General features: G+C 45.9%; 2 protein-coding genes across 2 annotated transcripts; both read right to left on the bottom strand.

Annotated features, from left to right (window-relative positions):
• Nucleotides 1–537: 537 nt before the first annotated feature.
• Nucleotides 538–3,207, bottom strand: LOC126909355 (trichohyalin-like). Its single transcript, XM_050691768.1, has one exon. It carries the CDS (start codon nt 3,205–3,207, stop codon nt 538–540), a length of 2,670 nt encoding a protein of 889 aa, XP_050547725.1.
• Nucleotides 3,208–11,582: 8,375 nt separating this feature from the next.
• On the bottom strand, nt 11,583–12,935 carry LOC126909354 (uncharacterized). The gene has a single exon (XM_050691767.1). It carries the CDS (start codon nt 12,933–12,935, stop codon nt 11,583–11,585), a length of 1,353 nt encoding a protein of 450 aa, XP_050547724.1.
• Nucleotides 12,936–13,357: the final 422 nt, after the last annotated feature.

Here is a 13,357-nt window from a genome sequence, read left to right as displayed (position 1 = left end):
CCACTGCGTGACACGCCCCTCCCCCCGACCACGCCTATACAGGTGGGTGGGTGAAGGGGTGAGGCGGGGGGTTCTAGAATCTCCTAAATTACCCTACTCCCGCATATGTCATTTTCCGCCCTGCACTTTGCTGCCGTGTGGCCAAATACGTGGCATTTGAAACATTGCGTCAACATCTCAAAGTCCACCACCCTCACTGAGTTAAATGACAGGTAGAGTCTAGTACTCCTTGCTCCATTCGCCATTGCCTTGATCGATTGGTACACGCGAGGTGAAACCTCACATACCCACCATACTGTGTCCTCATTCCGTGGCCCTCTTCTGAATTTCGGTCTAATCTCGTCCACTGTGTATTGCGACAGCTCCTCATTCTGTATAATGAGGTCCATCGCAATCTCATTTTCATTCAATTCCCTCGGAACATCGTATATGTTGACCCTCGGCCATGCAGTGTCTCGCTGCCTGATACACCCTAGATCTTCCGAGATCTCCCTCAATGCTTTTGCCGTTCTTTCGTCACCAGGTGTGATGACCAGATCACCGTTNATTTTCCGCCCTGCACTTTGCTGCCGTGTGGCCAAATACGTGGCATTTGAAACATTGCGTCAACATCTCAAAGTCCACCACCCTCACTGAGTTAAATGACAGGTAGAGTCTAGTACTCCTTGCTCCATTCGCCATTGCCTTGATCGATTGGTACACGCGAGGTGAAACCTCACATACCCACCATACTGTGTCCTCATTCCGTGGCCCTCTTCTGAATTTCGGTCTAATCTCGTCCACTGTGTATTGCGACAGCTCCTCATTCTGTATAATGAGGTCCATCGCAATCTCATTTTCATTCAATTCCCTCGGAACATCGTATATGTTGACCCTCGGCCATGCAGTGTCCCGCTGCCTGATACACCCTAGATCTTCCGAGATCTCCCTCAATGCTTTTGCCGTTCTTTCGTCACCAGGTGTGATGACCAGATCACCGTTATTAAGCTTCACCGTGTTCCTGACTTTCGGTATCACCTGTTTCTCTCTTAGCTTCGTCCAGAGATACCTGGTGGGTGCTGCCGTGGCCTGTCTTTCCTTCGGAAATACGTATTGTAAAGGGACTTCTTTATCCCTCAGTTTTTCCCTTACTTCCCTTCTTGCTGGTTTCTTTCTCCTTATTACCTCAATGAACTCTCCCTCGCTCTCCGACGTAGTATCCACTACTCTAGAGGTATTCGGAGTATCCTTTCTTTTCCTCCTATTCCTCCTCCTCTTAACTTGCTCCTCCGAGTCCGTCGTTTTCCCTGACGTCGCGGAGGTTGCCTCCCTGAAGGCCGTATCCAGTGACTCATTCGAGGTCTTCGATTCTTCCATTCTGAAGGCTACCCTCCTCTTCTTGGTATCCTCCAGTTGTACCCTTAGCTCCTCTATCTGTTTTCTTGTCTCCGTCTCGTGCTCTTTCGCTTGCTGTAGTCTTCCCCAAAGCATGGCGTTTTCCATTGCCATGTTGTTGAGTACTCCATCCATGTTGATCTTTATCATGTTTAGCGCATTTATCGTGGCTACACTTACTTTCTTTGCCCTTGTCTCTGTTATTACGATTTTCTCTAGCTCTCCTATTATTTCCTTTGCCTTTAGGTTTCCTGTCTTCGTGCCTTCCTTTCCTCCATCGCTCTGCTTCCTCTTCTTCGAGGTCGTTGTCGTGTCAGTATCTGTGCTCATTTCTTCCTCTATCTCAAGGTTAATTGTCTGATCTTTCGTACCTCCTTTTAATCTTAGGGGTCCATCCTCTGATTTAATCCTTCCCGTGGAGTGACCTCTTGGTTCACCCACCACGTATTCATCAATAGACCCTTCATACATTATGTCCTCCTCTATCTCCAGTCTCCTCGATCCAAATGATTTTATACTATTCATTGTATACCCATCATCCGAATCTGAGTCCCTTGAATTCCTCCGTGATTGTTTTCTTTGGTTCTCAATAAATTCGTCCTCTTCTCTTGTGGCTCTGGTGTCGTCCCATGTGTAAAACTGAGACCCCAAGGAATCGCTTGACACGTTGGACATCACCACTTTGTCCTTCGGTAATTTCCTACTGTAGGTCGTTCCTTCGGTGTTATTAAGGAATTCCTCCTCCTCCACCGAAATCTTAGTTTCATCCAATCTGTAGAATCTTACCTTCTCTTTTTCCTCTACTCCGCTTGTTCCCGGCACATCTTCTTTTGTAGATGTTTCCTTCCCTTTTTGGTTCTGCCCTTCTTTCTTTTGTCCTGTCTGATTTCTTTTACAAAATATGCTGCTGTATCTGTTCCTTTCTAGATTCGGTTCTTCATCATCGATCCAGTCTGTTAGGTCCTTGAATTCGAAGTCCTTCTTCTTGACTTCCTTCTTGTATACTTTTCCTCTTTTCAGGTCCATGATCTCCTTTGTCGTTTCGAGTTTAGGGTACACTTTTCCTGTTTCCTCCTTCCACTTGATTTCCCTTTCATTATACGCCGGCAGCTCCGTTGTATTGTTGGACTGTCCCTTTGTGCTACCTTCCCTTTTCGCTTTCGCTTCCTTGGGGCTCCCCTCCTCTTTAATGGATGAGAGAAACATCGCTGGTTTACTCTGCTCCCTTTTCCAGGAGGGTTGCCAGTACCTTTGGCTTCTCTGCTCATCCTCTCTCTTTTGGTTTTCCCTCCTTCTCTGGTCTTCAATCTCCTGATATTCCCTTCTTCTTCTTTCCTGTTCCATGTATTCCCTGTTAGACTCTTCTTTTTTTCTACTCCAGTCATACCCAGATGAATTCGAGGAGTAATCCCCTCCCCAGCCTTTCCTCGGCGGCTGAGAATAGTCATTTCTCCTTTCATATTTCTGCACCCTTTCTCTTAGTATGCGCTCGTTCTCCTCCCTTATCCTTCGGTTTACTTCCTCTCTGTTTCCGTCTTCTCGTCTGTTCCTTATGTAATCTCCTCTATCCATTACTCTGCCTTGCGTACTCCCGCTGTTGTCCGTAAATACGCTCGTGAATGAAGAGGTCGAGTCAAATCTCCTCAACCCTCTTCCGTCTTCCCAAACCGAGTTTCTCCTGTTCTCACGCCCCCAGTGCGCGTCTTCCTCCGCTACTGATGACAACCTTCTTGCATGCTGCCCACTCTCTGTCGATGACCTTCTTGTTCCGCTTCGGTCTGTGTCCGCTGTCACGTACGAGCTCGCTGATCCTTCTGAGCTCCTTCTCCTCATGATGCTTTCTTATAGTATCCTGGTGTAATTTTCTAGGGCCCCTTATTCCTAGGGCTTTGTACTTTCTGGGCTAATTCTCTTTGCCCTCTCTTCTGTTGTGGTCTCTGATGATTCTCTGAACAATTTGTCCTTCGGACCCCTCTCAAATTTTGTGGGGGGGTGACTTTTTGTGGGGGCTTCTTTTCAAAAAAGTGCCGGACGTACCTCAAAATGTTTTAAAAATAAACACTTTTGGCCTTTGTCCCGTCTCTCTATCTTCTCTCCCTCCTGAATTATAAGCTTCCCAATATTTGGGGGAGGTCAAAATCCGGGGGGGGAACTTTTGGTCACTTTCTGGTACTTCTGGTCCGTTGTCTCCTGAGTATTTCTGTGAAGGTCCTGGGTCGATACCTCAATTATTGAACGAGCTATGGACGTTTGAATAAATTCCCGGGCGGGAGGGGAGGGGTATATACTTATTTACTTATAAATAAGTGATACCCGCCTTCATTTCCTATACCACTATCACCTGTATAGTTTATAGGTGCCCTTTGTGTCTTGAAAATTTCTAAGTCCGAAAATGTTGTTCTTGTCGCTCAAATAATCTACTCTTGGTTCCTCTCAAATTTATCCTTCGCGAAACTTCTAGAACCTTCTAGAATCTTCTAGAAGCCCGTCTATGTATTCTTATGGCCGCCCGATTTATTAGTGTTAAATCGCCGCCGCGCTTGTGTTAGTCTTATGGCCGCCCGAATTCGTTTTCCTAAGTCCTTATCTGTCTTATTCTTATGGCCGCCCAATTTGCACGCACCTTATGGCCGCCCGAATTTCACAGTCCTTATAGCCGCCCGATTTGCTTCTCACGCAAGTCTCAGGTTTCGCTGTTGTTGGTTTTGCCGTCTCTTATGGCCGCCCGAATTGCCGCCGTAATCACCTGACTCGATTCTCAGAATTGTCGACTTATCGCAATTTCCTCCTCGAACTTTTCAAGCTTTCCTCTTGTCTGATCTTTCTCGGGTTTTTTCTGGCTTTCTATGCTCTCGTTTTTCTTTCTATCAAAACTCGAATCGCGATTCTACCTGTCCTAGAACCTGAAATACCTATACTTTCCTTTGCCTATTGTTACACCCGGGTGGTCTTCCGCAGACTGTCACCTCGTGTTAACAATTAAGCCCTTTTCGGCTCTCTCACCGGCTGAGTTTTGGTCCTAGGCGTCTAGGACTTTCACCAGCTTCCTCTACTCTCTTTCCTCTTTCCGTGAAGACTTCGATTGTCTTTCTACGACCTTTTCTCGCTATTCTTTGCGTTTTTCCCAAGCGTAATATAATTATTGTTCTTACCTTGAGTTCCTATTGTTTTACCTTAACTTTTTGACTTTCTCAAGTCCGCGCTCGGACCCTGGTTGACTCTCACTTTCGGTCTTGGTGTCTATCGAAAGGTATCCTTGTCCTCTGCGTGCTCACCAAGTTTTAGCCCTCCAACTTAATAACCAAAAAAGTTATTAATTTTTTAAGCCAAAAAACACGGCACTTTACGATTTACGCGTATTTTCACTCAAGTCTGCCTCACGGCCGTAAAAATCGTCGTATTCGTTCGTAAGTGGTATCAATAGATGCGCTTTCACTAACCGTTCAATAATATGTCGCTTTTATAAAAAACGGATAAAAATTGCGGTCGTGAAAAATAAAAGTTCTCGAGAGCGTCGTTCAACACGTGTGTCCTCGACGGCTGTTATGACCGAACTCAGTAGATAGGGACATGAGTGTCCAGTTTGTGGTATCACCTTGCGGCTAACCTACAACTTCGACCCGTTTTAGCGCTGGGGCGCTATTCACAGATCGAAGCAGGACAGAAGAGCCGGAGCGGTTTCCCAATCCGGACACGTTCTGGGTCTTCTATGGAACACCAGCACCGCACTCGTTAACAATCATGCAACAAGTACGTACCTTTGCCTTTGAATCACGCATCATTCTCAGGCACCCTGGTAAGGGCGTGGTCCTATCCCAACCACTAAATGCTTTTGGTAGGCATCTACACCTCCGGTGATTAACTCCCACCGGTAGAGCAGTACATGAAGTCAGAGAGTGCTCACCCACAAATTCGGCTCTCACCGAACAAGTGGGGAACTCGTCATCCAACGACACGTCCCTGGTCCAGCATTTGACCATAACCACAAAGTTGCAGGCAACCTTAGTTGCTCACACAACAGCCACTACGAAGCCAAGCCCACACCGCATACAGAACTCAGCCAAAGCCAAGCCGTACACGATGCCGGAGGAGCTGAATCACGACGCAAACCGTGTCCAGGGGCCCTCCCCCGCCCGTAGTACCAATGTGACTCCTTTCGGTAGTCCAGGCTGGTGGCCTGTTCGACAATGGTAACCATCGTCTACCTGACTTGGGTGATGAGCCCGGGCCCAGGTAGGCCCCTCCAGACGCTCGCCTGGGGGTTTTAAGGGTTCCACCCCTGTTTTAGCGACCACAGCCGTCGACTATTATGATCGCCTTTTACGATCGGCATAATTATTGCCCCAGTAGAATTCTAAGCCCCTTGCTGGAGGGCGCTGTAGTCATTGACTAGAGCAATGACTACATTTCACTACACTGCACGGCACGACACATCAATGAAATTCACTGCACTGCACATCAATTCAGGATTTCACAGCACTATATATTCAAACTTATCTTGGAGTAGTTCTTCTCACTTTTTTCTCCTCAAGCGTCGTTTTTGAGAACTTTCTGAAGGCTTCAAAAATCTTCCTCGTTTTTATCAAATTCGAAAGCTCTAAGAATTCTATTAACCATTCTATTAAAATCTAGGCCTTCATCTATCTCGACTATGTCCGTCGTGCTGCAAGAGCTCAGGCTTTCCGCCCTTCTTCTCTTGCTAGCACCCACGTTGCTGCTGGAGTCCCTTTCTCCCATGTTTATATGTTAATAAATCTGCTAGATAGTGGATAGTCGCTGTATTCACTTTCTGGCTTAATTTGTAGTCGCTCAGCAATTTACAAAATCAAAATTTATAAAATAAACAAAATAAACAGAAATAACAAACCGGCGTTGCTATGGGATCAGCGTTGCTACGGTGTTGCTAAAAAGCAATAATAAACAATGAAATCAATAAATTAGCTAGATAGTGAATAGTGTTGTCCACTTTCTGGCTTGATTGGTGGTTGCTCAGCAATTTACAAAATCAAAATATATAAAAATAAACAAAATAACAGAAATAACAAACCCACGTTGCTACGGGATTAGCGTTGCTAGGGGTTGCTAAGGTGTTGCTATGGAGCGAAAATCAACAAAAATAAACAATAAAATAAAATATAAATCGAAAATACCTCGGTTTTCGACGATTCCCGGGCCTGTCAGAGCCTTTTTGGCGTCAAATCCGCTACTGTCGGATACGTCTGACCGAGCCCAATCCGAAGGTATGAGCCACAAGTCAATACGAAGAGCCGATCCTGAAATATTTAGAAAACAAAAATTTATACAGAAAAAAGTACTCACGTGGCACTCTTTCTCCGATTTCAAACGGGATAAGTCACAGATCCGCAAACACGTACAGCTGTTCCTCTGGAGGTTATGCAACAGCAGACACAAAAATCACAAAAAACGATAAATTATTGCACGAGAAAACGAATAAAAACGCGGGAGCGATGTTTACTCGTTGACGGTTTGAGCAAGACTAGTAGATAGGGACATGAGTGTCCTTTGCATGGTGTCACCTAGCGGCTAACCTACAACCCCGACCCGTTTTAGCGCTGTGGCGCTATTCACAGATCGGGGCAGGACAGAAGAGCCGGAACGATTTCTCGGTCCGGACCCGTTCTGGGTCTTCTAAGGAACACCAGCACCGCATTGACGTGTACTCCTCGCCATTGCGTACCTGTCGTCTTTGAACCCCGCATCATTCTCAGACACCCCGGTAAGGGCGTGGCCCTATCTCGGCCACTAAACGCATCTGGTAGGCGTCTACACCTCCGGTAATTAACTCCCACCGGTAGAGCAGAACAGGAAGTCAGGGAGCGTCTCGCACCACCCTACCAGTTTGCACTGGTTGAGTAGGCTGACCTGTCACCCAACGACAGGTTCCTAGCCGAGCTTGGCCATAACCACATAGTTGCTCCTGCAACCGCCACTACGAAGCCAAGCCAACACTGCGCACGGAGCGACGGCGTCGGTCCGCACGCAAGTGCCGGGGGAGCAGGGCGCGACTTACCCGTTCTTGGACGAGTGCCGCGACCCGGGGCCCTCCCCCGCCCGTAGCACCTTTTTGGTTCCTTTCGGTCACCCAGGCTGGTGGCCTGTTCGACAGTTGCTCGTCGGCCGAAGCCTTGCGGTCGTCTACCCGTCTTGGTTGATGTAACCGGGCCCAGGTGAGCCCCATCAGGACGCTCGTCCCGAGGGTTATAAGGTTACCACCCCTGTTTTAGCGACCTCAGCCGTCGACTATTATGGTCGCCTTTTACGACCGGCATAATTATTACCCCAGTAGAATTCTAATCCCCTTGCTGGAGGGCTTTTGGGCTGTGTTATCAGCCCTCGTCATACCTCCCTTGTTTTATCCTTTTTATGTTTGCATTGTTCTTATTTCCCTCCTCTTCTTCTTTTCTTCCAGCGTATTCTTTGCATATCTTCCCAACTCCTCGTATAACGTTCTATGTTCCACCAATTCCGAGAGGTTACATGGCCATAGTATCCCTTTTCTTAAGCAACTTAGTTCCAGTCTTTCCCGATGCTGCCTATTTAGTTTACAATGGATCAGGGCGTGCTCCACGCTGTCCTGCCCCTCTCCACAGTCACATTCATCACAGTCAGTTAATCCTAGTCTTTTTAGTTTCCATTTAAAATCGCCATGCCCCCCTATGTACTGTGCTACATAGAAGTTCATTTCTAATGGTATCCCCATCCTTCTTCTGACATCCGGAAAAAACTTCTTGGTCCATTCACCCTCTTCGGCCAGGTCCACTCTTCGCTGCCATTCATCCAGTTTGCTTTCCCAGCTTTCCTTCCCATCAACTCCATCCGCTCTTGTGTCCACCGTATGCTGGATCATTAGGTCCAGTGGCATGTACCCCGCCATAAGCTGCAACGCCACCGTAGATGTAGTCCTATAAGCCCTTGTGGCTGCCATAAGCGTCCTTCTTTGTATTGAGCACAACACCTCTCTTTGTTTTCTGGTAATTTTTCTGATCCATATTTCCGCTCCATAACTTACTTTAGGTATGAACACCGCTTTATATAACAAAGTGTCTGTTCTACTCATTTTTCCCCAATTTGTGCCACATATCGCCCTCAGTCTACTGTAGAATTCCTCCGCCGTATTCTTCATCCCATTTATATGTGGTTGAAAGTTCAATCTTTCCCCCATTCTCACCCCCAAGTACTTCACCTCCCGTACCACCTTAATCTTTTGTTCTCCCATTTTTATCCCATATCCTTGCCAGAGTTTTCCCTTGAGCAGCATCCCCACACATTTTGTCTCCGAGAACTTTAGTCCGTACTTATTTGCCCATACTGGTACATCTTCCGTATTCCTTGCTATTTTCGCTATTAGATCTTTTTTATTGCTTGCTGATACCAATATAGCTATGTCGTCCGCATATGCAATTCTATGTTGATCTTCCGCCCCCTCCGTTTCCAGGACTTCATCAACCACCACCTTCCATAAGAAAGGACCATAACATGACCCCTGCGGACACCCTTTCTTCAGTATTACACTTGCTTCAACTCCCCCTTCCATCATCTTTGCCCTTCTTCCTTTTAGATAGGATTCCGCCAGCTTCAACGTATTCCAGCTTCCTCCCAATTCTTTTATTCTTTTCAACATTGGATTCCATTTGACATTATCAAATGCCGCCGTTATGTCCAGAAAAATCCCCATAACGTATTTACCTCTCGATTGTTCTACCCATCTCTTTATGCTTTTCATTGCCGTTATTGTAGATTTACCACACGTAAATCCATGCTGATTTACATTTAGCTTCGGCTCTATCTCTCTTCTCATTTTGTCCACCATCATTCTTTCCACCACCTTCGACAGCACCGGAAGCAGGCTCACCGGCCTAAATGATTTCGTCATTGTTTCGTCTGCATCTTTTGCTTTTAATAGCGGTACTATCCTTGCCCTTTTCCATATCTCCGGGAATATCCCTGTGCTTATTACTTCTCTCGTTATTTCCCCCATCCATTCTTTGATCCCCGTCCATGCCTTCCTTACTATTCCTGCCGTTATGCCATCCTCTCCAGGCGCCTTCTTGCTGCCTATTCTCCAGACCGCTGCCTTTAGTTCTTCCATATTTATCTCTTGCTCTGTTAATATTGCTTCCTCCTCATCTAATTCCACCGGCGGTCCTGGCTCCTCTGTCGGTATCATGTTACCTAGCATGTACTCTATCGTTTCCTTCGTATTTTTAGTATATGTGCCATCTTCTTTCCTTTTTGTCGTGATCGTTACTCCCTTTCTTGTTCCATTTCTTACCCATCTATAACATTTTCCCCAGTCTTCAGTATTTATCGACTCCGCAAATTTTCTCCATGAATCCATTTTCTTCCTTCTTATCAGTGTCGTGTATTCATTCCTTTCCTTTTTATACCTTCTATTGTTCTCTTCTGCTTCATCTTCCCTTCCATTTTCCCTCCTTCTTTGCACTATTCTCACTTTTTTCTTCTTTTCTGCTAATTCCCTGTCCCACCAGGGCGGTTTTGGTTTATCTGTTCTTCTCTTCTTTGGTATTGTTCTCCTTGCTGCTTCTACCATCATGTCTTGCAATATCTTCGCTTTCTCTTCTGTTGTCGCCCTTCGGAATTCATCTTCCTTCAATGCCGTCTCCTCCATTATTAATGCCTCAAACTTGTTCCAATCCGCTTTCTCCGTGTTAAATCTTTCCGGTTGTTTCATTTTTAATATCTTTTCTTCCATTGCTACTTCATATCTTATTATTCTGTGATCGCTACATATTTCACCTGTTTGTACGCTCCAATTTTCGATTCTACTCGTTATTTCCCTGCTGACTACTGTTATGTCTATATTGCTTTTGCCCATAGTTCCCTTGATAACGCCTGAGCTGCGTAACACACGTGTTACCGCAGTCGTAGTCCGCGCAGTAGATAGGGACAAGGTTGATTCCCGTTTGCGGTCCGTCTCTTTCGAGTCTCGCCTACAACCGTAACCCGTGTTAGCGCTATGGCGCTATTTACCGGTTACGGAGGAGCATTGAACGAAGAGCGACCTAGGTCGGTCTCCGGTCAAAGTGTCTTCAGACGGAACACCAGCGCCAGATGATCAAGATCATCTGTACCTTTCACCATCCGTCCACACCGAACTTTTGGTACCCGGGTAGGGCCGCAGCCCTATCTCAGCCACTTTGCATTATGGTATGCACCACCTCCAATGGTTGCCCTCATTGGTAAGGTCGGTAGGCGCCAGGGAGGACGTCACCGAAGTGACCTATCACCCAGCAGCTTTCCCTGAGGCCAGTCTGGCCGTAACCACATAGTCGCTCCCGCGACCGCCACCACGGAGCCAAGCCCCACTATCGCCGAAGCGGTTTCCCGGTTCGACGACGAGTGTCGGGATGGCAGATACCGACTACGCCGGTACCTGGGGCGTCCGTCCCGCCCGTGGTACGGATAAACCTCCGTGGGGTTTTCGGTTCATGCGTCTTCAACTTTCGTCTCAACAATCACCTACCCGCCTTAGAGTCGGTGCACTATTCTACTCGTTATTTCCCTGCTGACTATTGTTATGTCTATATTGCTTTTGCCCATAGTTCCCTTGAACGTATATGGTTGGTCACTCTCATTTTTTACCATCATCCCTCTTGAGTCTATCCACTCCTCCATTATTTTTCCTTTGTTATCTCCCCTTTCATTATACCATCTTGTAGATTTTGCATTTGCATCCGCTCCAATTATGATAGGGCCTTCCAGTCTATCCATTATATCATCCATTTTCTTGAGATGTATTTCCGTAGATATACTGAATTTAAAATACGCTGATATCATATTTATTGGCTCAGGTCCCATGTTGCTTATAGTCGCTACCGCCATGTTATCCGTCATCAACTCATTCCTTGCCATTAATATCAAGTCCTCGTTGAATACAATTATTGCTGCTCCTATTCCTGAGTTGTGCTCCTCTTGTCTGTCCTTTATTGCCGGTTTTACTACCCTGTACCTTCCTACTTCTATTGATTTCATTACTCCGTTTCTTGTGTATGGCTCCTGTACCATTGCAATATCTACTCCATTTTTTTGGCAGTATTCCATCACATCCTCATTCGCCACCGCACCTCTTCCTAAGTTTATCTGTATCACTTTTATTTGCCCTCCCCCGTCTCTTGTCATCAGATCCGAGACTGCTAACCTCATATTATTGGTGTGCAGTGTTGTCATCATGACAGTTGGGTAGATTCGCCATGTCTATCACCATAATCTGTCCTCCTAAGTTGGTCTCTTATTTTCCTTTCTTTTGTGATACAAATGTCGGATGTTGCAATGTGCTGTTGACCACAATTGTAGCACTTGACATTCTCCTTGGTCATACAGTTCCATGAGTCATGTGCTCCCGCACAATGTTTACATCTAAATCCCTCCTGCCTGCATTTAGTCATGATGTGTCCGAACCCCAAACACTTGAAGCATTGTGACACATCATAGAATTCTTGCACCTTGCATCTATTCCATTTAATGTAAACATATCCCATCTTCATTATTCTTTCACTTAGTCCTGGTGCCACTTCTATCACCCAATTCACCGTATCCATATGTCTTGGGCCTTTCCTAAACAATGGCTTTATATTTCTCTCCGCCTCTACCAGTTCTACCCCAATTTCCCTATTTGAGAAAGCAATTGCCCGAGATATTTGATCTCCTGGTATCTCTTTGTCTACTCCCTTTACCATGAGTTTGGGCCACCTTGCACTTCTTTCCTTAATCCTTTTGTCCTCTGTGGCGATATCTTTTAGTGCCTTTAGAGTCTCCTCATCCTTCGCAGTAATTATTAGCTTATCATTTTTCTTGAGCAACGTCATCTTCGGAACCGTTACCTTTTTGGTAACTTCCATCCACAGTTCTTCCTTTGTGTTGTGTGCCTCCCCGTCTCCAATATTAAGTTCAAACGGCACCTGTGGTGTTTGTTCTTTACACTCCTTTCTTATTTTATTCCTTTTTGAGGACCTTGATCTTGCTCTCTCAGTTACTCTATCGTTCTTTTCCTTTAATCCTTCCTCCCTGTTCCTATTCCTTACCGCTTGAGAATATGATGGCACCATGTTTGGCGGAGGCATTCTAGAGCTATCCCCGTCCTCTTCTTCCCTTGTTCTGGTGTTCCCTTTTTCTAGTTCCATTACTCTTACTTCCATCATTTCCTTCTCCTTTCTAATTTCGCATAATCTGTCTATTAGCTTTTCGTTACTGTACCTACTTTCTTCCAACTTTGCATTAGCCACACCACATTGATTCATCATTACAGTAATCGCCCTTTCCAATTCCATGATCTTCTGCGAAAACGCTTTTTTCCTCTCCACAGTGAAGGTTTTACCTATAAGATCATGCATCGTCGTTGCCATGAACCATCCCATTATATTCTTCACCGATGCCATGCTATCTTTTAGCTTTTCCGGTCCTTTATCAACCGACACCTTTCTCATCTTGGTTACTGCTCCTGTTGATGGACTCACAGCCTCCGTAAGGCTTCCACTACACCCCTCCATTTCTTCCATCGATATTTCCGATGTTGTGGACATTTTATCAATTTTTACTCAGCCGCCGTGCGCCTGCGCGAGAAGAAAAAAAAAAAAAAACCACAACACTCGCGCACTTTATCACACTGCACTGCGCTGCGCATGCGCAGTACCGGATTACGAAAGCAGAATCAACTTTGTTGTGCGCATGCGCAAACAAAAACCGATTTCCCGCCAAAAATTTTTTTCAAAATTGACGAAATTTGGTACACCCGCTTTATTGGTGTCCCTACACCTGTGATCCAAATTTGGGACCAATCAGTCCACAGGGAACCGAAATCCCTTGCAAGGGATTTTAGACCCCCTAAGTGGTGACGTACCGCTTAGCGTTACTTGAAACAAAATTTTTTGCAAAAGAAGTTACCTCCTATCGCCACTTGCCACGGAGTTAGAGAAGATCCAAAAAAATGAAGCGGGGGGGGGGG

Source organism: Daktulosphaira vitifoliae, unplaced genomic scaffold (assembly GCF_025091365.1).
Source record: "Daktulosphaira vitifoliae isolate Bord-2020 unplaced genomic scaffold, ASM2509136v1 Scaffold_292, whole genome shotgun sequence".
In the NCBI taxonomy this organism is placed as follows: Eukaryota; Metazoa; Arthropoda; class Insecta; order Hemiptera; family Phylloxeridae; genus Daktulosphaira; species Daktulosphaira vitifoliae.
This window is presented reverse-complemented; position numbering and strand designations above follow the sequence as displayed.

What these genes read in the sequence shown, in the direction of transcription:
- LOC126909354 (XM_050691767.1), bottom strand. Translation starts at nt 12,935, where the DNA reads ATGTCCACAACATCGGAAATATCGATGGAAGAAATGGAGGGGTGTAGT.